At 41.8% G+C, this 22,685-nt stretch overlaps 1 protein-coding gene across 3 annotated transcripts in view; it reads right to left on the reverse strand.

Moving 5' to 3' along the window:
* Positions 1 to 22,685, reverse strand: part of INVS (inversin) — a gene marked incomplete at its 5' end in the record, with an annotated part of 61,524 nt that overhangs the window by 17,846 nt on the left and 20,993 nt on the right. For all 3 annotated transcript variants that reach the window (XM_081883856.1, XM_081883855.1, XM_081883854.1), the window contains 7 exons: positions 466 to 695; positions 1,756 to 1,911; positions 6,653 to 6,824; positions 10,314 to 10,423; positions 11,120 to 11,300; positions 11,739 to 11,906; positions 12,493 to 12,666. In XM_081883856.1, coding sequence (XP_081739982.1) covers positions 466 to 695; positions 1,756 to 1,911; positions 6,653 to 6,824; positions 10,314 to 10,423; positions 11,120 to 11,300; positions 11,739 to 11,906; positions 12,493 to 12,666 — 1,191 coding nt within the window. The remainder of the gene's footprint in view (positions 1 to 465; positions 696 to 1,755; positions 1,912 to 6,652; positions 6,825 to 10,313; positions 10,424 to 11,119; positions 11,301 to 11,738; positions 11,907 to 12,492; positions 12,667 to 22,685) is intronic.

Raw genomic sequence — 22,685 nt, forward strand, 5'->3', positions numbered from 1 at the left:
GTGGGAGGGTTGTTGCCTCTTGGGCTTCTGCTGCCTGAGATGGCTGCCTCAGCCTGCCTCATGTGTGGGCCAGCCCTGCCTATACTGTGGCTGCAGCAACTAGGGGAAACTATTGGCACAATTAAATGAAACTGCCCCAGTCACTGTATGGCACTCATCCCATTTGGGTTTTCCACAACCATTTGCACGTAATGTGAAGCATCCCTATCATTCTCATCCCAAGTCACTGGTGGTGGCTAGGAAAATTCCCTAGGGGGTTGCCTCAGTTCATGTGGCAAGTCCATCATGCAATGTTACAGTATGAGATGGGGACAGGGACCCCCCAAGGGGACGCCATCTTTGGTCATATTCACATTTTGGTAACAACGCAAAGACAAGTTATCTCTAACAGTGGTGAGAAAAAGCAAGATTCAACGGCACCGTTTTGATCTCATATTACAAAGGCACAAAAAAGGAGACATGTACCTCATTATCTTGAATATTTGGATCTGCATTATTCTCCAACAGCACCACCATGCAATTAATGTAGCCTCCGTAGGCAGCACACTGCAATGGGGTTCTACCTGCATAATCCTGTACATTTGGATTTATTTTATTTTCTATCAATATCTGGCAAACATCAGGGTTTCCTCCCAGAGCTGCCCAATGCAAGGGAGAGTGGCCATCTTGGTCAACCAAATCAACTCTTGCTCCTCCTGCAACAATAAAAGATTTTTTGATTATCCAACGCTGTATGACACCTGATTCTAGCAGCAGCTTATAAAACTGTACAAAACACAAGAAACAGTCTAAAAGGAGTGCCACAGTTCCACAAAAGACAGAACTAGCCACAGAATTCGACTTCCTGAAAACACTGGTCTTAATTAAAACACAGACATGCTTCTAACCCACATGGGCTTGGAAGCTATTCTTGAAAGTATATGGGCAATACCTGCTGAAATTTCAGAGCCAGCGGAGTAGATGAATGAGATTTCCAGAGGCTGAGGCTTCATAGCTCCTCTTCTTCTCCATGATTAGAAAAATCAATATAAACTAGGTAAATAGTAACAACTACAAAGTAAACTAAACTATCCATATTTCCTTGATTTATATAAAATTCAGTTTTTCTTGGTGAAGAATTTTGATTGTATATGATTGTCAAATTCTTTTAGTAGAGTATATAGAGCTTTGCCTGTAGGCTCCAAAAAGGCAACACTACATCTAACACAATGACAGAAGATTTGCATATTTGTGCCCCGTCAGGCAAAGACCAGGAAAAGTTTTAGAATTAAAGATTGCCTAACCAAAAATGCCTGGCTGGAAGCCAATTCCAATATTATTTATGGGAGTTAATGGAGAGAGGGAGTTTTTCAGAAACAAATTCCAAAACTAGCTTTGGGTCAAATGTGAAGTTTAGGCTCAATGACAAACTGTCCCTCTCAGTTAGTTTTAAAACATGACATATCAATACTGTTCAAACAGCCAATGAAAAACTCAGAGGCAACTTCTTCCACATTAATCTAATGTTATCAATCTAAAGGATCAGCATAATCCAAATTTACCTCAAATGTAGCTTTAGGAAGTATTTTGTTGGAAGATCTAATTTTCTGCCCTGATCATTCAATGTAGATGCATGATAAATACCTTCTTTCAACTCTCTTCCTGTGCCAACTGGGGATTCACTTTCTTCTTGTCTGTCATTACCGTTTATTTCATTTCAAAAACTGAAGACAGCAGTGTTTCTATGAACAAGTCTATAAATGTGTCACAGCTGACCTTTAATGAGAGTCTGTATCACTTCTTTATGTCCCATCTCACAGGCACGGAATAGGGGAGTGTGCTTCATGACGTCAGCAGCATCTACCTGGGCATCGTGTTTTAGCAGCAATTGCACGGTGCTGACATGGCCAGAAAGGGCAGCAGCATGTAATGCTGAAAGATGGACAAAAAACAGGGCATGTAAAAATTAGAGGAGAGCAGTTAGAATTGCGAATGTAACAAAACTTATACACTATGGCAAGAAGGGGGATTTAAACTCATCTTCCACCTATTTTTTAACCTATGCATACAGCTTATGCGTTCTTAATACTATCACTAAATAAATTGCACTAGCTGATGAAATAGTTTAAGTTACGTTGGTGAAAAGAATCTAATCGGGTTACTGGCTGTTTAGAAAAAAAGAAGTCTGGCAAAAATGCCACCTGCTGCAGGAACTTGGCTGCATGGTCTGACCCTACTGTACATTCCAGATCCTGTTTTTCAGCACTACACTTGCGGAGCACAAGGCAGTAAACTACTCAACTGGTTGATGCATGAGATGTTTGCAACAATACATTTAAATAAAGGAGCAGCTATGTCAGCAAGGCCTGGTTTCTCCCCCTCCATCATTCATTCTGACGCAGGCAACTTGCTTCCAAGCCTCTGTTCAGTATTTCCTAGTAAGCTCATTTTTCTTGAAGGGAGTCACAGTGACTGAAGAGATTCTTCAGCCAGCTGGTCACAATGAAACCTTTGTTCCACCAACACTTAGATCCCTCTCCATTGTATATAGTGACGGCAAAGTTATAAAGCTGCCCCTGTGCTGCTCCTACGATACTAATCGACATTCTTTTCCCTTGGTATCATTTTGCTAGACAATAACAAATGTCTTGCAATTCTATTAAAACTTGAATTGAATGGACTCAAATGCAATGGTAGATCTGGGTTCAACTAAGCAAATTTCTTAGCATCTGTATCACAGACCCTTTTGGAAATGTGTGCAGCTGGATATTATATACTTTAGCCCAACTTCTTCCAAATTTAAAATTGCCAAATGAGACATGATTATGGAAATTCTGTGTGATTAAACAGTAAAACTTCCCCGAGTGAGAGTGTGTGTATAATTTTAACAGCAAGGGTTGGGTAGGAGTGCAGAACTGCAGCAACTGCAGCTTGCCACTCCCCAAACACTTTTATTTTAGTTGAGGTCCATTCCAGTAAGAGAGCTTGGCTGAGGAGGAAAGCATTTGAGCAGAATAGCTAAGTGAAAATAAGTGTCAGCAAGTGGAGGGTTTTGCACTTGTTAAATGGTTTTTATTTCTTTTACAGACAGATCATCATCATTTTTGGGAGAGGGGAGCATAAATCAAGTACCAACAGGTCAAAAGGTAATGATTACCAACAATGTGGGAGCTTCCATTGGTGTACTTCAGCACATACATGTAAAATATTTAAAAGCAAACTTTCTAGAGCTTGCTGTGCACACAAGGCGGTCCTTGTATAGCCAATTGTTGATTGAGAAAAATAATTGATGAGTACCAAATATTAATAATATTAATTATTATATTATTAATTAATAATATAAAGAGGAGAGCACAAAGTATGGTCTGAAGCTCAACATCAAAAAAATGAGGATCATGGCCACTGGTCCCATTACCTCCTGGCAAATAGAAGGGGAATAAATGGAGGCAGTGAGGGATTTTACTTTTGTGGGCTCCATGATCACTGCAGATGGTGACAGCAGTCACGAAATTAAGAGATGCCTGCTTCTTGGGACAAAAGCGATGACAAACCTAGACAGCATCTTACCTTGCCGACAAAGGTCTGTATAGTTAAAGATATGGTTTTCCCAGTAGTGATGTATGGAAGTGAGAGCAGGACCATAAAGAAGGCTGATCGCTGAAGAATTGATGCTTTTGAATTATGGTGCTGGAGGAGACTCTGGAGAGTCCCATGGACTGCAAGATGATCAAACGTATCCATTCTTAAGGAAATCAGCCCTGAGTGCTCACTGGAAGGACAGATCCTGAAGCTGAGGCTCCAATACTTTGGCCACCTCAAGAGAAGAGTCCCTGGAAAAGACCCTGATTTTGGGAAAGATTGAGGGCACAAGGAGAAGGGGCCGACAGAGGACGAGATGGTGGGAAAGTTCTCGAAGCTACCAGCATGAGTTTGACCAAACTGTGGGAGGCAGTGGAAGACAGGAGTGCCTGGCGTGCTCTGGTCCAGGGGGTCACGAAGAGTCAGACACAACTAAATGACTAAATGACTAAATAACAACAACAACCAAATATTTGTGAATAAATATTGATTTGATAAATGTATGAAAAGTCTGCTCTGGTGAGCAAGTTTCTCCACTAGTGACACATGTCATCCCAATTTAGTGAGGGCTCTAGGAAGTTTCCAGTATTTAGCTGCCTTCATTCTTGAATCTACAAGGAGAAAAAAGGTCACTCCCTTGCGTTCACAGGAAATGCAAGATGAACCATAAGAGAAAATAGCATGTGAAGCAAAGACTAAGAGATCTATCCTGGATGAAGGCACAACTCAAAGGGGCTGTGCACTCCTCAGCACTATTTGCATTTCCTGCCTTCATTCATTAGATGGTGATATAGTCCATCTACCTACCTCATGGACTGACACCCATGGAAGTGGCCTAATCACAATCATGGCAACTGTGAATGAGGCAACTTATCTGGAATGCATTACTAAGGCATGGACACACTGGGCTGACCTGGGTTCATCTAGCTGTATCGACTCAGCTACAAAGATAGGTTGGAGGGTCAAGAGAACAGTGGCAGTAGAGTTGCCATCATCCACAGGAGTTCCATCTTCCTTGCCAGAAAGCCAGTTTGCTTAGGTACCAGCTTTGAAAAGTTGTTACTGCTAAAAGGAAAGAGAGAGACAGAGACAGAACGGTGATTCTGCTGGTGTAACATCCATCCTTCTGCACTGTGTGACCTTGTAAAGGTGATCACAGATGTGGTGTTGGAGTGCCCCGAGATTGTAGTTCTGTGGTTGCCTTAGTAGGGCCAGCTCAGGATCTCATGAAGCCATGACAGCCATTGGTCTGTCACAATACATCATGAGGCATACCCTTGCTGTGTTTTTTTGCCACAGAGTGGGCTAGTTGTTTTCCAGCTGCAGGGGGAGTTATCAGATTACTTTCTGGTCAAACGTGGACAGGAAGTGACTGTTCACCTTGCAGAGGTAGAGGACTAGTTGTTATGCTCTGGTGGAAGACCTGTGGAATCTGACATTGCTGGTGCTCCTGCTGAAGATATGGTCTCACTAGAATGGTGAGATGGAAAGAGCCATGACAGCTCCAGGGCACCCTCTCCAGTGGTGTGAAATCCAAAGTTCAGTGGTTTTCTGTGGAACTTTGAACTACGAAGCAGTTGGATGACAGATGGAGTGCAAGACTCACACCAAGACCGACCAAACACAGAAAAGAGAACATAATTGAATCTACCATGTGACAGTGATGGCAGCAAAGGTGGCTCACTTTGCTACCAATATTGTGTCATTGAGCAACTATCCAGCAGCTTAAATTTTTTTTATTGAGTTTTCAAGAATAACTAAATACATAAGCATAGGAAATTATCTGTTCAATAAAGTATGCAGATACAATTGCCTTACACTGTCATACTTGCCTCACTCAGCAAACATACACAGAACTACTATAACAAATACACTAACTGAAACAAAACACACTCTCTCTCTCTCTCTCTCTCTCTCTCTCTCTCTCTCTCTCTCTCTCTCTCTCCCTCTCCTAACCAACTGATTCTTGGGTTCCAAATGTCATAAGAATATCCCATTACTCCTCAGCAGGTCAGCAGAGCTTTCAAGAATTTTGAGGGAGCTGCTGACTTTTGAGTCACAGCTAGGAGCTATCACAAACCTGATGCCTGCTGTGACAAATTTGCAAGGCATTTTGAGGATAAGACACGATTTTGACACTACACGTAGTGCAGGTTCTAGTGAGATGTCAAATACAAGCATCTGATAATGTTCTGTGTGAAGCCACTGGATTTGGTAAGCTAGAGATTTGGAACCCGGTGCCATCAAAATGCAGGTGACACCCAGCTCTACTTTTCTATTCTATCTGAACCAGATGAAGTTGTATCAATTCTAAATTGCTTTCTGGAGGCAGTACCAATGACCAACAAACTGAAGCTCAATCCTGAAAAGAGGGTAGCATTATTGGTCAGCAGTGTCTGTGTCCAGGAATTTGGTGTGCATCCTGCTCTAGATGGTACGGCAGTTCCTCTGGAGCAAGCCCATGGTCTGGGGGTATTCTTTGATTCAGAAAGTTTCATCCCTAATATCACCATCATGTTTAACATTCCTTTAATCATTAATCATATCTATATTATACTTATTTTATAAAAAAGGTTTACGGCCATCCAAAGGTTTATGCCCATGTTCATGTTGTATATCCAATGATTCTGTATATCAACCAGTCATAGTTTAGTTAGTAAACTTTATCTCCATTTATCATCACATTTTTTGAATTTTCAGACCAGGTTCTGAAGAGCTGCCTTAGCTGTGTCCAAAGGCTTGAATGCAAAAATCTTTCCCACCTCCTCAGTGCCATTAGGAAAATGGACTGCATTAGAAACTTCTATCAGTTTCCAAAACAGTTTTGCCATGCAGCTTGGAGGGAAACTGCTGTTCAAGACATAATAGTCCCTCTTGGATGGGGGTTGGAGGGATTCTAGCATCAACCTACAGCAACTGTTCTCCCTTTTGATTAATCTACAATCCATCCTATTTTGCTCAATACAATCTTTTGCTCATTGTACAATACTTGTACAATGCATCCTTAGAGAATCTAGAATTCATATTGCATACATGTGTGTTCAAAACACCTACCAAGTTTATAAGAACTTCAAAAGTATGTTAGTTTTCTTACCTGTGCCACCATATTTGTCTGCCATGTTGATATCAATGTCCAATTTTAAATTCAGCATTGTCTGGATGACATCGTTGCTGCCTTTCCCAGCAGCCCACATAAAAGATGTTCTTCCCTCAAGATCTGAATCATCTTTCACAGAAGGATGCTTCAAAAATGCTTCCACGGTTTCCTAGACCACAAATCTTCTCTGAATAAGGATGGTATTGAAATGAAAATAATATATGGCTCTAGGGTTCACAAATCAAACTATTGTCACATCATAGCAAAGATTTTTTGCTTAAGCAAGAAAACTTCATTCTTCCCTTCAAGGAAACATCACAAGTTTCACAACGGGTTGGAAATATTGCCATTAAAAGAGCATTGGGGGATTCTGAGTCCTCAACAATATTTAAGCATATTAGGCTTTACTCCTTTTTTTAAAAAAACAACAACAAAAAACACAACCCTAATTGTTTAGTATTCCTAATAAAGTGAAAAAGTGGGTAGTGGATTTCAGTCAAATTAGCCTCTCTTTCTTAATTTTTAAAAAGACTTCCAAGCCTTTTAAATAATTTGTTAGGCTTCCATTATTGTACTTCACTGCTGAGTATGACACAAAATTCATACAAGTGTATAATGCAGACTCCATGATGACAAATGTATCCACAGCAGCATTAGTACTTCGTTCTGTTTATTGAATTCAGATATTTTCACAAGTTCCTCAAACTTTATTTTTAAAGCTCTCTGAGGACTGGTTCGCACAATATTGCTCTGTATATGAAAAAGCATCCTCAGCTATAACTTAGATGGACCACGTGATGGGAACTGCTGCCAGCCATCTCCATAATCACCTTGTACACATTTATGTTTGTCTGCAGGACACGTGCCCGAGAATGGTCAGGACTGTTCACACGTACAAGCAAAATATTGTGTGAACAGATTCCGAGATGTTTCATTTTGTTGCACTGTATGGCATGCAACAAATCCTCACTTGTTAATATGCAATGAAGTCATCATGTTTTACTGAAAGACAGTTGGACTGCACCCCTGGTAAGCTATGCCTTGATGGGAGAAGATGCAGATAAACTTCTCTCCCTTCTCTCATCTCTCTCTTTCTCTCTCTCTTTTCAAAGACCAAGACCTGTCCTAGATATTACTTCCCTGGCACAACAAAGTAGATGTGCATACAAACGTCTTGGCTTTTGACATATGTTCACAATACTGCTGTCTTCCTTCCCTGCCAAAAGGCAACAGAACAAACTGTTAAGGGTATACAAGCCCTTAATCAAAAAGGTAAAAAGCGTTATTTAAGCTGAGCCAAAGTTTCATGCTTCCCACACTGTATCCGATACACCAAACCTTCTCTTTAATCATAGAGTAAAAGACCTACTCTTCTTCATGAGAAAATGCATTTTCCCCCTCAGGCTCTCAGCAATACCAGATGGTTGATCCTTTTCTTAATCAGACCTTGACAGTTTTAGGGTGGATACCAAAACATGATATAATTCATGATGTATATTTACTCCTCAGTTCCTCCCAATCCAGGGCCAGCCTGCCCCTGAGACAGAGGGAAGCAGCCTGCCTCAGGCGGCAGAATCCTGTGGGGAGGGGTGGGGCAGTGCCCTGGCGGGAAACTTAACGGACTTGGGTTTGTCCATTTCAGTGCGTCTGCTCTGAGCAACTGTAATTAGTTGGCTTAGTTGGAATTCGACAATAGCTTTTTATTTCAAAAAGTTAGCAGGACTGCTATCTTTTGTTGTAAACATTTATTCCACTTTGCCTAAGGAAAACAGGTTTCCATATTGTTTCAAAAACATGGCAAAGATTGTTTGATCAAAGATAACAATGCGACAAAAGAAGTGTGCGCACACCATAAGAATATAAACATCGCCCAAATCTCCATTTTCTTAACAATGTTCTTTTATCCACTGCCAACACACCTTAGTATAAAAGTGTTTTCACCAGAAGTCAGGCCAATTAATGACAGGACTTGAAAAAGAACAATTGGTGCTACCTGAAGTGGAGATTTGGGAGTGGGATGCCGGAGCCAATGGGGTGATGCGGGCAGGAGCAAAGCTTTGCGGAAAATAGGCTTGTTCCCCTCAGCTTTTTGAATTCGCCAAGCAGCAAGTATCGACCGAGTCCTGAAAGAATAAAATTCCCTGCCTATTTCCCTCTCTCTCTCAGCTCAATGAAGCGAAAGAAACAGCGTTAGGTATCTGTGAGTAAGGAAAATAAAGAACTGACAGGCCATAAACCCCCATCAGTGCAGTGTAGAGCACCCCAGGGTGGGGCCCATTGGTTCCAGCATCCCACTCCCAAATCTCCACCAGGTAAGACCAATTGTTCTATTTGTATTGTGGGATGCTGGAACCAATGGGGTGAGACATACCATAACAAGTCACTACCACTCAAGTCTTTTGTCTGTGATGTCACGGAGTTGGGCGTCCCCCTCATGGGGAACCAGATTCTGAGAGGAAAGATTTAGTACTGGTCTATCTACAGATGGGGTTTTAATATAGGCCAAATACTCAGGGTCTAAGGAATATAACTTGTCTGCCAAGATAGTATTCTTTTTAGAACGCATAGGAGCGTCAAGCTCTGCCTTGGTTAAAGCCTTCAAAATAGAAGGAGCTAGCATAAAATTGGAAGAGGAGTGACTGTCAGTTAACAAAGACACATCACTCTCTGGCTTAGAAGATGTAGCTTTATCTGATTGAGAAGTTAACTCAAGAGCATGCATTATTTTGCGCTTCAGAATAGGGGCGCTGGCATCTTGAAATAGCCTCACAGATATGAGTTCCTCATGGGTTGAACCCTCACTCGTCCTCCATTTCCATATCTAACGGTAAGAGATAGGCACACACAGAGAGAAAGGAAAACTCAATACATTCCGTTGCCACCCGGTTAATTAGGAGGAGGAACAATAGGCTCACAATCCCTCTCCGTTTGTCACTCCATGAACCAGGAGAGGAATGACAGAAGCAATGCAGCTGTCCCTTAAAGGGCTAAAACTATTCAGGCCGTTTAAATAAGCTGCTGTGCAGGGAGTGGATGAACTCAACCGCCATGTTCTCAGTTGCCACAGCAGCAAACTGGGAGATTGTGGTATACTACTGCCAAGCCACAAACTCCATCGCTGTCAAAAACGTACTGGAGGGGGAGAAGAGCCTCATGCCACTCACTCCGGTGCCGTTTGAGAGAAATGCAATCAGAGAGGGCAGGAGAGGGAAGGGCGGGGATGCCAGGCAGGAAGGAACTGCTTCGCCTGATGCTGAGGTGACAATGGAAGAAATTGTCATACAAGAAGTTTGTAGAAAATAAAGATAGGATTGGAGGTGACCGAGTTAGAAATGGAGGCGGTGAGCGGGAAGCTAGACTGCACCCTGCAAGCGCGGCCAAAAAATGCCTCAGCCACAGTCAAAAGCCAGGGCAGAAAAACTAGGTTTTAATGGAAAAAATAAACAAAATAAACAAGTAAATCCAACAGCAGGGGTCGAGGCTTATCTGAAGCAGGAGAGCCAAGGAGAACGCTCTGCTGCGTCAGGCAGGAGAAAAAACTGAGGTGGAGGTGCCCATTTCCCACAAAGCATTGCTCCTGCCTGCATCACCCCATTGGCTCCAGCCTCCCACGATACAAATCAGAGATATTTCAACATAACCTGTTTGTTTCACGTACAGCAAAGTTACTCTGTGCTGCATAGTGTAAAGGTGTTGCCCCTTGGCTGTCAGATGGGATGGTCCCAAACTTGTTTCTTTCCAAAAGAAGGTGGACAATCTGCGCATGACCTAAAAGAGAGAGCAGAATACATATTACTATATGTGCTCACTATATGTGCTCCAGATTTCTTCCCTCATCCTATGAAGATGTTGTTATCTCTGTTTCCACCAGCGCATGTGCATCAGTGCAGGGACCTATCTATTTTAGTTATGGAGCTCTGTAAAATGCAGCATTGATACAAATAAGTAGGAAGTAGGAAGTTACAAAAAGCCGAGCAAAGCTGGCAAATTTGGGCTGTTCAACAACATGTTATCTGCTCATTTCCCCCACTGAAAGAGAGATCAGCAGTATGACTGCTAAATCTAGAAACGTACAAATCTGACAAACAACCGTATCTGTGTGCATCTTAATCAACCTCAAGATTCTCCTTAGCCAAGTCGCACTGCATGTTATGGGGAGGGCTGTAGATAAGTGGTACAGTCTGTGCTTTGCATGGAGAAGGTCTGAATCTCAATCCGTAGTATCTTCAGCTATAACTGCGAAAGACTGATAACTGGAGAGCCGCTGCCAGCCAAAGTGTGTCGACAATACTGAGCTAGCTGGACCAATAGTCAGAGTTAAGATAAAGCAGCCTTTATGTTCCTGTTTCCCCCTCTTTCACACCAGTCAACCTTCTTCAATGTTTCAAGCTCCAATTTAGGAAATCCGAGTTCCACAAAACTGATACATATGCCCAAGAAGAAATTTAGTGGTTCAGTATTTACCCAGTAAAGCTGCCCAGTGCAAGGGAGTTCGAAATAAATTATCGTAAGAGGTGACATTGCAACCTTCATAGGAGGTCAACAGATCAGCAACAGCTACATTCCCATCAGCAACTGCAAAGTGAAGGGGAGTTCGTCCTTCGTAGTCTTGCCAGTTCAGCAGAGATTCAGTTGGAGCAGCATCCTAGTTGCAAAAGTGCCAGGTAGATAAGGTGTGATTAGCATTAAGAGATTGTAGCAGCTAAGAGAGGATGGTTTTACAATTAAGAGGTTACATTAAAGCTGCACGCACTCAAGACATTTAAACCCAAAATTATGTTAGGGAGGTTCTTGCTGGCCAGGCTTCAATTTGACCTGGGGTGGGAGGGATGGCAATGGACTTAAAGAAGAGGCACCTTGCCCAGGGCTCTCTCAAATCTAGCAGCACCAGTGTGAATCCATGTTAATAAGTGAAGTTGGGAGGCATTCAAAAGGACGTCAGAGTGTCTCTTGTGACAGGGACAACCCTTACGACGGTGAGCCCTAAAACGATTCCAAGTATTCTTTGCGATGCCTACATACAGCTCTCACAAAAAAAGGTACATCAGATCAGATAGGTATTTATTTGAAAAGAAATCCTTACCAAAATGCACTTAACAGTATGAACTGCACTTGGATCCTTGTGGTTAGCAGCCCAATGAAGTGGAATTTTGCCTTCAATATCTGGGATTCCAATATTAGAATCATGTTTGATCAGAAGTTTCACATGCTCTGGATTATTGTAATAGGCACTCCAGTGAAGAGCAGTTTGCTGGGGGTAATTAGAAGAGATGCACAGTAAAATGAAATAAACATTCTGCTTTTGTGAACTTCAGAAACCATGTAAAATGAACAATTTACAAATTATGGACTGAGGACAGTTGAAAGTGAGGAAATTCTGGTTTATCAGAGAGAGGCCCTGGGTTTACTTCTGTTTAGTCTCTGGATGTGACCAACTGCACAGAAATGATCTCAAGTATGCTGTACATAAAACACAGAGGGGAGTTCAGGATTCATTCCAAGCACACAATGACATGAGAAAGTGGGATACAAAACAATATCCACTATGCATTACTTGGTACAATGAAAAAGAGAGTTGATTCAAAGTGACAATCCTGAATCAGTAGTCTGATGGAGTGAGTTGAAAACTGATGGCTAACTGAAATGCTGATCCCACAGGGAAGTGAATGCTAAGTCTCTACCCTTCATAGCATGTGCAGCTGATTTGGGGAGGGGCACAAGTACCAGTTCCCTGGAAGTAGAGAAAGTTCCAATGTTTGTTCTGGTCAGATGACACAGAGACCACTAAGAGGAGCCAGAGGTTTCAGCAACAGTAAAAGTTACAAGTCTGATTTTACCTTGTTTTTGTCCTGTGTATCTACTTCTCCTGGTGCCATGTATTTAAGCAACAAAGCCAAGCACTTAGGACTCTTGTGCCGTGTAGCTAAGTGTAACGGAGTGATTTCTTCCAAATCCTTCTTCATCCAGTTTGCTCTACGAGCAAGTAAAAGCTTCATAAAGCGATAATTTCCCTAAGCAATGTAACGAGGAAGGGGAAGAATGAAGTTAATTTCAATGAATAAAAAGCGTTATGAAACCAACATGAAATAATTTTGAAAAGCAATCATTAGAGGTAATGGCAATATATAGTTTATAGTCCTGTGGACAAGTGACTAGAACCATAGAATTGTAGAGTTGGAAGGTTACCCTGAGGGTCATTCTGGTCCAACTCCCTGCAATGCAGAAATATCAACAAAAGCATCCATGATAGATGGCCATCCAACCTCTCCTTAAAATCCTCCAATGAAGGAGTCCTCAAGCTTCTGAGGGAGTCTATTCCATTGTCTAACACTTCTTACTGTTAGAAAGTTCTTCCTACTGTTTAGTCAGGATCTCCATCCTTGTAACTTGAATCCATTTGTTCGAGTCCTACCCTCTGGAACAGAAGAACATGCTTGCTCCATCTTCCATGTGATAGCACTTTAGATATTTTAAGGTGGCTACCATATATCTCCTCTCAGTCTTCTTGTCTCCAGGCTAAAAAGGTAAAGGTAAAGGACCGCTGACAGGTCCAGTCGTGAACGACTCTGGGGTTGTGGTGCTCATCTCGCTTTACTGGCTGAGAGAGCCGATGTTTGTCCGCAGACAGTTTTTCCGGGTCATGTGGCCAGCATGACTAAGCCGCTTCTGGTGAAACCAGAGCAGCGCACGGAAATGCCATTTACCTTCTCGCCAGAGTGTGAGACCTATTTATCTACTTGCACTTTGATGTGCTTTCAAACTGCTAGGTTGACAGGAGCTAGAACCGAGCAACAGGAGCTCACCCCGTCGCAGGGATTTGAACCGCCGACCTTCTGATCAGCAAGCCCTAGGCTCAGTGGTTTAGACCACAGCGCCATCCGCGTCCCGCCTGTCTCCAGGCTAAACACACCCAACTCCCTCAACCATTTCCCCCAAGGCTTGGCCTCAAGACTCTTGATCATCTTGGTAGCCCTCTGTGCACATTCCAGCCTGTCAATATCCTTCTTAAATTATGGCACCCAGAATTGGACACAGTACTCCAGGTGTGGTCTGACCAAGGCAGAACAGAGTGGCACTGTTACTTCCCTTGATCTGGACACTATACTTCTGCTGATGAAGCCTAGAATAGCATTAACTCTTTTTTTGCTGCTGCATCACACTGTTGTCTGATGTTCAGCTTATGGTCTACTAAGACCCTCTAGATCCTTTTCATACATACTACAGGCAACCCCAAGTCAAAGTAGTAGGTTGTCATTACTTTCTCCTAATCAGCCAGGATCTAGAGTAACACAGTTTTTAGATTATTGTTAGTTTTTGAACAAGTTATCTGTCTAATTCTTTCTTATAGTTTTGTCCTGAGTGCTGAATGGCTTGCACAAAGTTTACATTTTATCCATTGAAAAAGGTGGCAGGGAGGATTTTGAGCCACTTGGTTGTTACAGATAAGTGTTTTAAACCTTTCCCATATCAGTAGTTTCTTAAGATTTTTCTTATCGATGGGGAGTTCATTTATTCAGATAAAAATTCATAACCATAGAAACCACAGTGAATGTTAACTATTACTTAGTAGGACGTGCTTCCAGCACCATCTTACTCTGGTATATACTTTTAAGAGACTTGATGCTGAATACAGGAAAGTAAGCAACTACTAATGTTTCTCCCCACAGGTAGCACACTTGCAGAAAGCCTTCGGGCAGGGGTGCCAGCCAAGCAGTACTCAAAATAGAAGGAGGTTTTGCAAAATATATACTGCATCTTGAGAAAGTACTCCAGAGGAAATTATTTGAATTGGGAAGCCTTACCCATAAATACTTTACCACATGTTAAAATCTAGGAAACCATCTGGTGGTAATTAGATTTATTAACCATATATGTGTTCTCCTGAAAATGTTCTATTGAAAGGGATAATACTTGCTTTGAAATTAAATCTAGCTACAGGAATTTGGATAAATTGAATAAATATTCCCAGAATGAAGCAATTTTCTGAATTAAAGATGAAATGATAAATTCTGTAATTAATTAAAATATTTTTAAAGCAAAGAAACTCTTTTCTAATGTCATTACTAAAATCAAACCAAACATAAAACATTAACTTGATAGATGCAAATTCATTATCATGTAAATTAAGAGATGTTCTTTGCTTTCTATTATTATTATTTTTAGCGCAAGTTTCCAAAATTATGGAGCCTCATCAAAACAAAATGTTTCCATACTTTGAAATAAGAGTTTTCTTGTTGAATATTTTTGTTAAGAAAATGACAGATAAATAAATAGATGGATAATATAAAGAGAAAAAGTAGAATTAAAAATCAAATCTGTCTATCAGTTCTTCCTTTAAGAAGAATCATGCAGTGAGGAGATTATAATAGGATATTATCTTAAGCAGGGGACTGGAATTATTTTACCCTTCAAGTCAAAAGGCATCAGCTAGAGAACTGTCAATGTTGCTTTGGGGGAGAATGTGAGTTTCCTTAAATATTGAACAAAAAAGGATTGTAGATTTATATTCATGTGGAAGTATTCCCACTGATTTCAGTTTAACTTTTGAATAAGCATGATAGGAATTACAAAATTAATTTACTGATTTTTAAATACACTCAGTGGAATTAATAAAATAGTAATTATATTTTTAACAATAATGGAAAGAATAGGAAAGAAGACTGAATTGTTCTTGTTCAGTCTGATATAACATCTTGGGAATTACCTAAGTAACAAAGTAATTCAATGCTTAAGTAACTAAGTGTAGATATATTTCCCAAATATTATCTACACTAATAATATAATATAGAAGATCTACACTGGCTCCCAGTACATTTCCGAGCACAATTCAAAGTGTTGGTGCTGACCTTTAAAGTCCTAAACAGCCTCGACCCAGTACACCTGAAGGAGTGTCTCCACCCCCATCGTTCTGCCTGGACACTGAGGTCCAGCTCCGAGGGCCCTCTGGCAGTTCCCTCATTGCGAGAAGCCAAGTTACACGGAACCAGGCAGAGGGCCTTCTCGGTAGTGGCGCCCGCCCTGTGGAACGCCCTCCCACCAGATGTCAAGGAAATAAACTACCACCTGACTTTTATAAGACATCTAAAGGCAGCCCTGTTTAGGGAAGTTTTTAGTGTTTGATGTTTTATCATGTTTTTAAAATTCAAATTGGAGCTGCCCAGAGTGGCAGCCAAATGGGTAGGGTATAAATAATTATGATTATGATTATTATGATTGTTAAAATTATTATTAATTATCATCATCATCAGAGTATCGGAGCAGGACCTGGGAGTCCAGGATACAAATCGCCATGCGTTCATGAAGCTTAATGGGTGATACTGGGTGAGTCACAAACAGGGTCAATGAGAAGGGGGAAACCATATACATCACCTTCAGCTCCTTGGAGGAAAAGTGGGATATGAATGCAATAATAAATAAATGAACATACCAAGCCTCAAACAGACTATCAACCTGGGTAGTCAGAGCCCCTGAAACTGGAGTTTGAGACAGCTTCTCCTCCAGGCAAATTCCTCTGGGAAACCTGCCCCAGTTACAACAGAGTCCTCATGTTCCCCAGGGCCTGACTAAAGCCACTCTAAGGCGTTTGTTGTATCGGATGGATTTCCACTGACACGTCATGTGTGAATGTGTGGATAGAGATGATAGTGCTTCCAATGAAAATTCCATATTGGAAAGCCATCTAATTCAGTGGGCATCTGCTTGAAAATATGTATAACCAACAACTGTTAATTTAGAGTCACACATTACTACAAATGTTTTCTGGTTTCATTTGCACAGCACAACCCTCACCCTTCACGCACAGAAACAAATGCTACAGGATAAATGTTTGGTCATTTCTGGTGATCCGTTTATTTCAAAGAAATTATTTTTCAAATCCGTATACTGCTGTTCTGGCGCAGATATTGGTGCTTACTTCTGAATACAACTGAAAACGTACCCTGTAGTTACTTACTGATAGCATATTATTGGTGTGGTTGTTCCTGAAAATGATCTCATTTCCCCATCTTTATGCTTAGAGTTTAGTGAAAGCCACAGCGCAGGTCACTGAAGGTGCATGTTTAAATCCACTACAAACTAAGTATGTTTAGAAGTGAGTGACAAGTTGCCAGCATCTTCTCTGTTACTGTGGGATTTTAGGAGGCCAATGCTTTTTCCCTTGACAGAACTGATATAACAAACACTATGGCTTTTTATAAGGCTGATAGAATATAGGACCTTATAAACTAAGTCAGTGATGTCACATGCCAATTTAATAGTGAATATGATTGAATTAGATAACTAGTAGAATTGTAAAGCACCTTCTTTAACATAAATCACTGCTTAGAAAGCATTCCATGTGTGGCTAATCCTTTTCAAGTCAATGATGGCAGCAGCACCACCCATCTTAACAGTAGACCTACGGTAAATCTTATGGAAAGTGCCCTTTTGGCAATGTCACCTTCACCATCCAGGACACCAAAGACAGAACTCTCTGCACACAAAAGAAAACTCAGCTGAAAGGCAATTTTATTAGTCACTTTCCAAGTTTCAAGAGTTTGTCCGCCTGGCAAAGCAACCTAGGCAGCAAACCAGCCAAGAACATCTGCGACTTGGAACCCATTCTGGTGATCAACTGTGGTTTCACTGAAAGCAAGGCAGCATGCTTAGCTGCTCTATGGCTGAAATGTTACAACATTTCTTCTACAAATGCCCACTGAAACCTTAGCTTTGTTCAGTTAGTTTCCATAGGAATACGCTGAACTATCAAGTGGTGCACCGTGAAAGGGTACATGTACAAGCACAGTAAAAATGAGAGGAAAGAGGCCACTTCTCCGTGTACTTTTCCTCTTTAAACTGAACCTTTGACTTTTGAGCTCACTGAGCACAACTGGTGCAAGAGTTCCTTGCTCTGCTTGTTGTTCAAAAGCATGTGCTGAAATTTATCGGAAACAATTGACTGCTTTCAGTTCAATTCTCTAGCATCATGCATAAAATGTTTTCATTTCCAAGTCATTTTAGGTGCTGTTAATAGTGGTTTTAGCAGGTTTCCTCCATTACTCTTTTAGATCAGTTCAGGCAGAAGCTTCTAAAAACAATTAATCTTCCATGAATTTAAGACGCAAGATAAAAAAAACATCCACTTACACAAAAACACTTACAGTAGCTTCTATTGAAATCTAATTCAGAATTATTTCAAGTTAATATCATACGTGGGCTTATTACAAGGCTGACCCAAAGAGAGGGACGACTCAGGACCATTTTGTTGCAGTAGTAAATACACATCATGTTGCCTATTTTTTGCTATGGCAATTGCTTGTGAGCTTATCACTCAATATCACTGGGCTTAACCCATATACTGGAGGTTTTCCAAGCAGCAGTGATCTTTATACACTTTGGAGCACTGACAATACTTGTCCCTATGCCAAATGAATTAGCTTATATATAGCTTAGTGATTTAGGTAGCTATGCGGTAAACTAGAAGGATATACTGGAGCACTCATTTCCCAAAAGTGGCTTCTTCCAAGGCATATAAGTCTACGAATGTTTTTTCTGTGGCCCATGTGACCTGCAGTTCTCATGATAGAAGCAGCTTATTCAGTGGAGTGTGCTGTGAAGTGTATTGGAGTGACTAAGTGGAGTGCCAATGTAAGTCTTGATCCATGTGGATAGAAAAGATTTAGATACTTTCTTCCTCATGGTAGAGAAGTGAATGGAGACAAACAGTCGCAGTTTGTTTAATGACCTGAGCGTGGGAGATGGAGATGTAGATCCTCTTTGATGTCCAAGCCCACTTCATAGAGTGGGATGGTTTGAGGCAAAGGTAAGATCATTTATTAAGCCATACAGAAGACCTTGCGGATAAAGATTAAGTCTGGGTGAAAAATTACTTAAGCACTGTGAAAAATGGAACGATAGACTTCGACAGAGAGATCACTGCATTCTGTGGTGGAGATGGCTGCTAGGAAAACCACTTTTAAAGAAAGAATCCGGAGTGAAGCCAATATGAGGGGTTTAAAGGGTGACGAGTTTTGTAGTGCTTGGAGAATTTTGTGGAGATTCCAGAATGGGAATCTGTGGATTATAGGTGCATTCAAGAGAGTTGTTTGTTGCAAAAATATCTTAAGTAGAAGCTGTCTCCTGATGGGGCAGATGCGCAGTTTTGACAGAGCTAATAAACTGTATAAGCTAATGAAAATATTTCCCCAGTTGTGTTATTTTAGCATGCAGCCAGAAAGTTTTTCTACCGATATTCAAGTACCAAGAGCCAGTCCAGTTTTAGCTAAGGGACAGTCAGAAGAATTCATTTCCAAGAGGAGGACTGCATGCAACAGGATCAAGGAAATAACAGGAGCAGTTCTAGCACTACTGGCTCTGAAACCTTTCAAGTAAATACAACATCTCTAACAAGATAATCTATTTTTCAGACATGCACAGGTACAGGGTAGCACTATAAATATCAGAAGGAGATTCAAAAATTTTATAAGACAATGACTCAATAGTGATATTACAGAAGTACAGCTCTTGGTGACTTGGTGGCTTAGAGGACTCGCAGAGTAGAGAAAACAGGCAGGTTTCATTTTTATTGATATAATATTTTGGACAAGGGAATTAAGCCATTGACATATGACTTTAACATTAATTTTCATGCATTAGGAGGGCCCTTAAAAACGAATGTTTTAAGATGTCATTACTTTAGAACATTATTGTCCATTGTTTACAGAATCTGTAGGGAAGCTACTGCAATTAGATTAACTAAGGAGGTTCCCTGAATGCAGGGCGGGCAAGGCTAAAAGGTAAAGGTAAAGGTACCCCTGCCCGTACGGGCCAGTCTTGACAGACTCTGGGGTTGTGCGCCCATCTCACTTAAGAGGCCAGGGGCCAGCGCTGTCCGGAGACACTTCCGGGTCACGTGGCGAGCCAGAGCCGCACACGGAAACGCCGTTTACCTTCCCGCTGGTAAGCGGTCCCTATTTATCTACTTGCACCCGGAGGTGCTTTCGAACTGCTAGGTTGGCAGGCGCTGGGACCGAGCAGCGGAAGCGCACCCCGCCGCAGGGATTCGAACCGCCGACCTTTCGATCGGCAAGTCCTAGGCGCTGAGGCTTTAACCCACAGCGCCACCTGCGTCCCCGGGCAAGGCTACATGCTGGCAATAAGCACAGAATTCCCAATGGTATGTTTTCTTTGTTAAGCAAGTGGAAATTCAGAAGACATCTCCAAATGAGAAACATGGAGGGTATAGGAAGGTGTTCATGTTGGAAATTCAAGCCCGTCTTGAGGTATGTGCCTATCTGTTCAGGCACCGGCTGAATTCCTTAGACCTCCCTCCGGCGACTCCCGGCAGGAATAAACATACTTGAGGTCCGTTCCGGCGATTTTCCTCAGGCTGTGAGGAAAACACACCGACTGCTCCTCTCTCCCCTTTGGTGTCCCCAGGGAGGGGAAAGAAGCAGACAGAAATCTATTTACATCTTTTATTCCTGTCTTTTACTTCAGTACAGAGAAAACATGTCTGCACTCATCAGCAGTTAGAATAAACTCCGCCCATGTACTTCCAGCACAGGTCATATGACAAACCCACTGAGCTAACATCCGGTGCTCAGTACAGAATGGACTGCCCCTTTGTTCCCATGGCAACAGTCACAAACTTCCTGTTTGGCTTTCCAGCCACAAGCAGCAGTCTTGGCTGCTATAGCCTTTGCTTGCTGCCGCATTGCTGCTTTAGAATAACAGTTCAATCCTTCCCTTTCTCAACCTGTGGGTCCCCAGATGTTGTTGAACTACAATTCCCATCACCCCTAGCTAGCAAGGCCAGAGCTCAGGGATGATGGGACTTGTAGTCCAACAACATCTGGGGACCCACAGGTTCAGAACCACCACCTTAGAAGATGGCCACAAAAGGAAATGTCCAGAGCATGAACCTTCATCATCTGCGCATAGCTTGGGTCTCCCAACACCTGTAGTACCAGGGACTATCTTGGGCAGCTGTGTGCACATGTACATACATAATACTTATATATCTGGGGTGGCAAAATCCTTTGAGCTGCTTGAAAACCTTTGAAGATGGTGCTGCTAAAGTTCTTAAACTGACATACAGGCAAGACCTTCAAAATCTGCCTTTAAATGAAAATATATTTAAAAAGGGAGTGGGTGGCGCTGTGGTCTAAACCACTGAGCCTCTTGGGCTTGCTGACTGGAAGGTCAATGGTTCGAATTCCAGTGATGGGGTGAGCTCTGTCCCAGCTTCTGCCAACCTAGTAGTTTGAAAGCATACCAGTGCAAGTTAGATAAATATGTACCACTGTGGCAGGAAGGTAAACGCTGTTTCCGTGTGCTCTGGCTTCTGTCGCGCCAGAAGCGATTTAGTCATACTGGCCACATGACCCGGAAAGCTGTCTGTGGACATATGCCGGCTCCCTCGGCCTGAAGCGAGATGAGCGCCACACCCTATAGTCGCCTTTGACTGGACTTAACTGTCTGGGGATCCTTTACTTTTTACCTTTATATTTAAATGGTCTTTCCCTCCCTCAAAACAACTGCATGGGTTTTGTCAGGCAATAGTTTGCATTAAGGCTTCATGATCGTGCAACAATTGTAATGAAACATTGCACTGATCTTCTGTTAGGGTTGTATCTAATGATAGTCCTACTCAGAATACATCCACTAAAATTAACAGACATTACTAACTTAAAAAGGTAAAGGTAAAGGTACCCCTGCCCGTACGGGCCAGTCTTGACAGACTCTGGGGTTGTGCGCCCATCTCACTCTAGAGGCCAGGGGCCAGCGCTGTCCGAAGACACTTCCGGGTCACGTGGCCAGCGTGACATCGCTGCTCTGGCGAGCCAGAGCCGCACACGGAAACGCCGTTTACCTTCCCGCTGGTAAGCGGTCCCTATTTATCTACTTGCACCCGGAGGTGCTTTCGAACTGCTAGGTTGGCAGGCGCTGGGACCGAGCAGCGGGAGCGCACCCCGCTGCAGGGATTCGAACCGCCGACCTTTCGATCGGCAAGTCCTAGGCGCTGAGGCTTTAACCCACAGCGCCACCTGCGTCCCTATTACTAACTTAGGTTTTTTTAATTTCAGTGCTATATTCCAGGAGGATTGTACCACACCCTGTACTAGGTATCTATTGTCAGCTGATAATTTTCAACAAAATGGACTTGATAAAGACAAATAAAAATTTAAAAAGTATATTGAGGGGAGACTTCTTAATACCTTTTAAATGGAAAAGCTGATTTTAAAAATATACCTTTCTTAATGGAATATCTCCTGAATGAATTCCATGAAAACCATAAGGAATCTTTCTTCAAAGAATATCAAATGGGTAAAAAAAGAAAAGGAAATGTTTCAACTACCAAAATGATGCAATAGTGAATTCTTTATTTGCTTCATAGGAGCACACTGAAGTTCTAGGCATGCATTATTACTGCTGAGATGTCTTCAAATAATTATTATTTACAGAAATATTGTAGTTCTTTCTGAAGCACCTCCTTCCTTTATGGTTGGTTTTAATATCTTTCAAGTTGAAAACTTTCGAATTTATATAACCTCCATCTGTGTAGTTAAAATTGCTTTTACTTAAGATATAAATAATCAGCCAGAACTTATAATACAAGTTACTAGCAGAGTTTCCTACCAAAAAAGAGAGTATCATTTCAAGTTACACAGGTTCATTAACTACATGGACGTATAATTAAACAACAACAAAAAAGAGGTCAAAGCATACATTAACCTATTTTACTTCCCCCATCTATTACATTTTCAAAAGCTTCTGTATGACTTCACTCTGCAAGCTGTGAAAGACCAACCATCCACCTTCTTTTCAGTATGAATAAGGTTGACATCTGACAGCTTCACATAGCTGACAGGGTTATACAACAGCCCACCCTCCCTATTCTCAATCCAATTAGACCTCTAATCCTCCAGATGAAAGGCCCAACTACTCACGTTCTTCATGACAACGACAGCTATTGATTATTTGTCACTGCAGCTAACACCTTCTCTGTGGAGGCCACTCTGACAGAAGCAAACCTCCCAAATTAGACAGC

This window comes from Podarcis melisellensis, assembly GCF_964234715.1.
Source record: "Podarcis melisellensis genome assembly, chromosome: 13".
NCBI classification, from domain to species: domain Eukaryota; kingdom Metazoa; phylum Chordata; class Lepidosauria; order Squamata; family Lacertidae; genus Podarcis; species Podarcis melisellensis.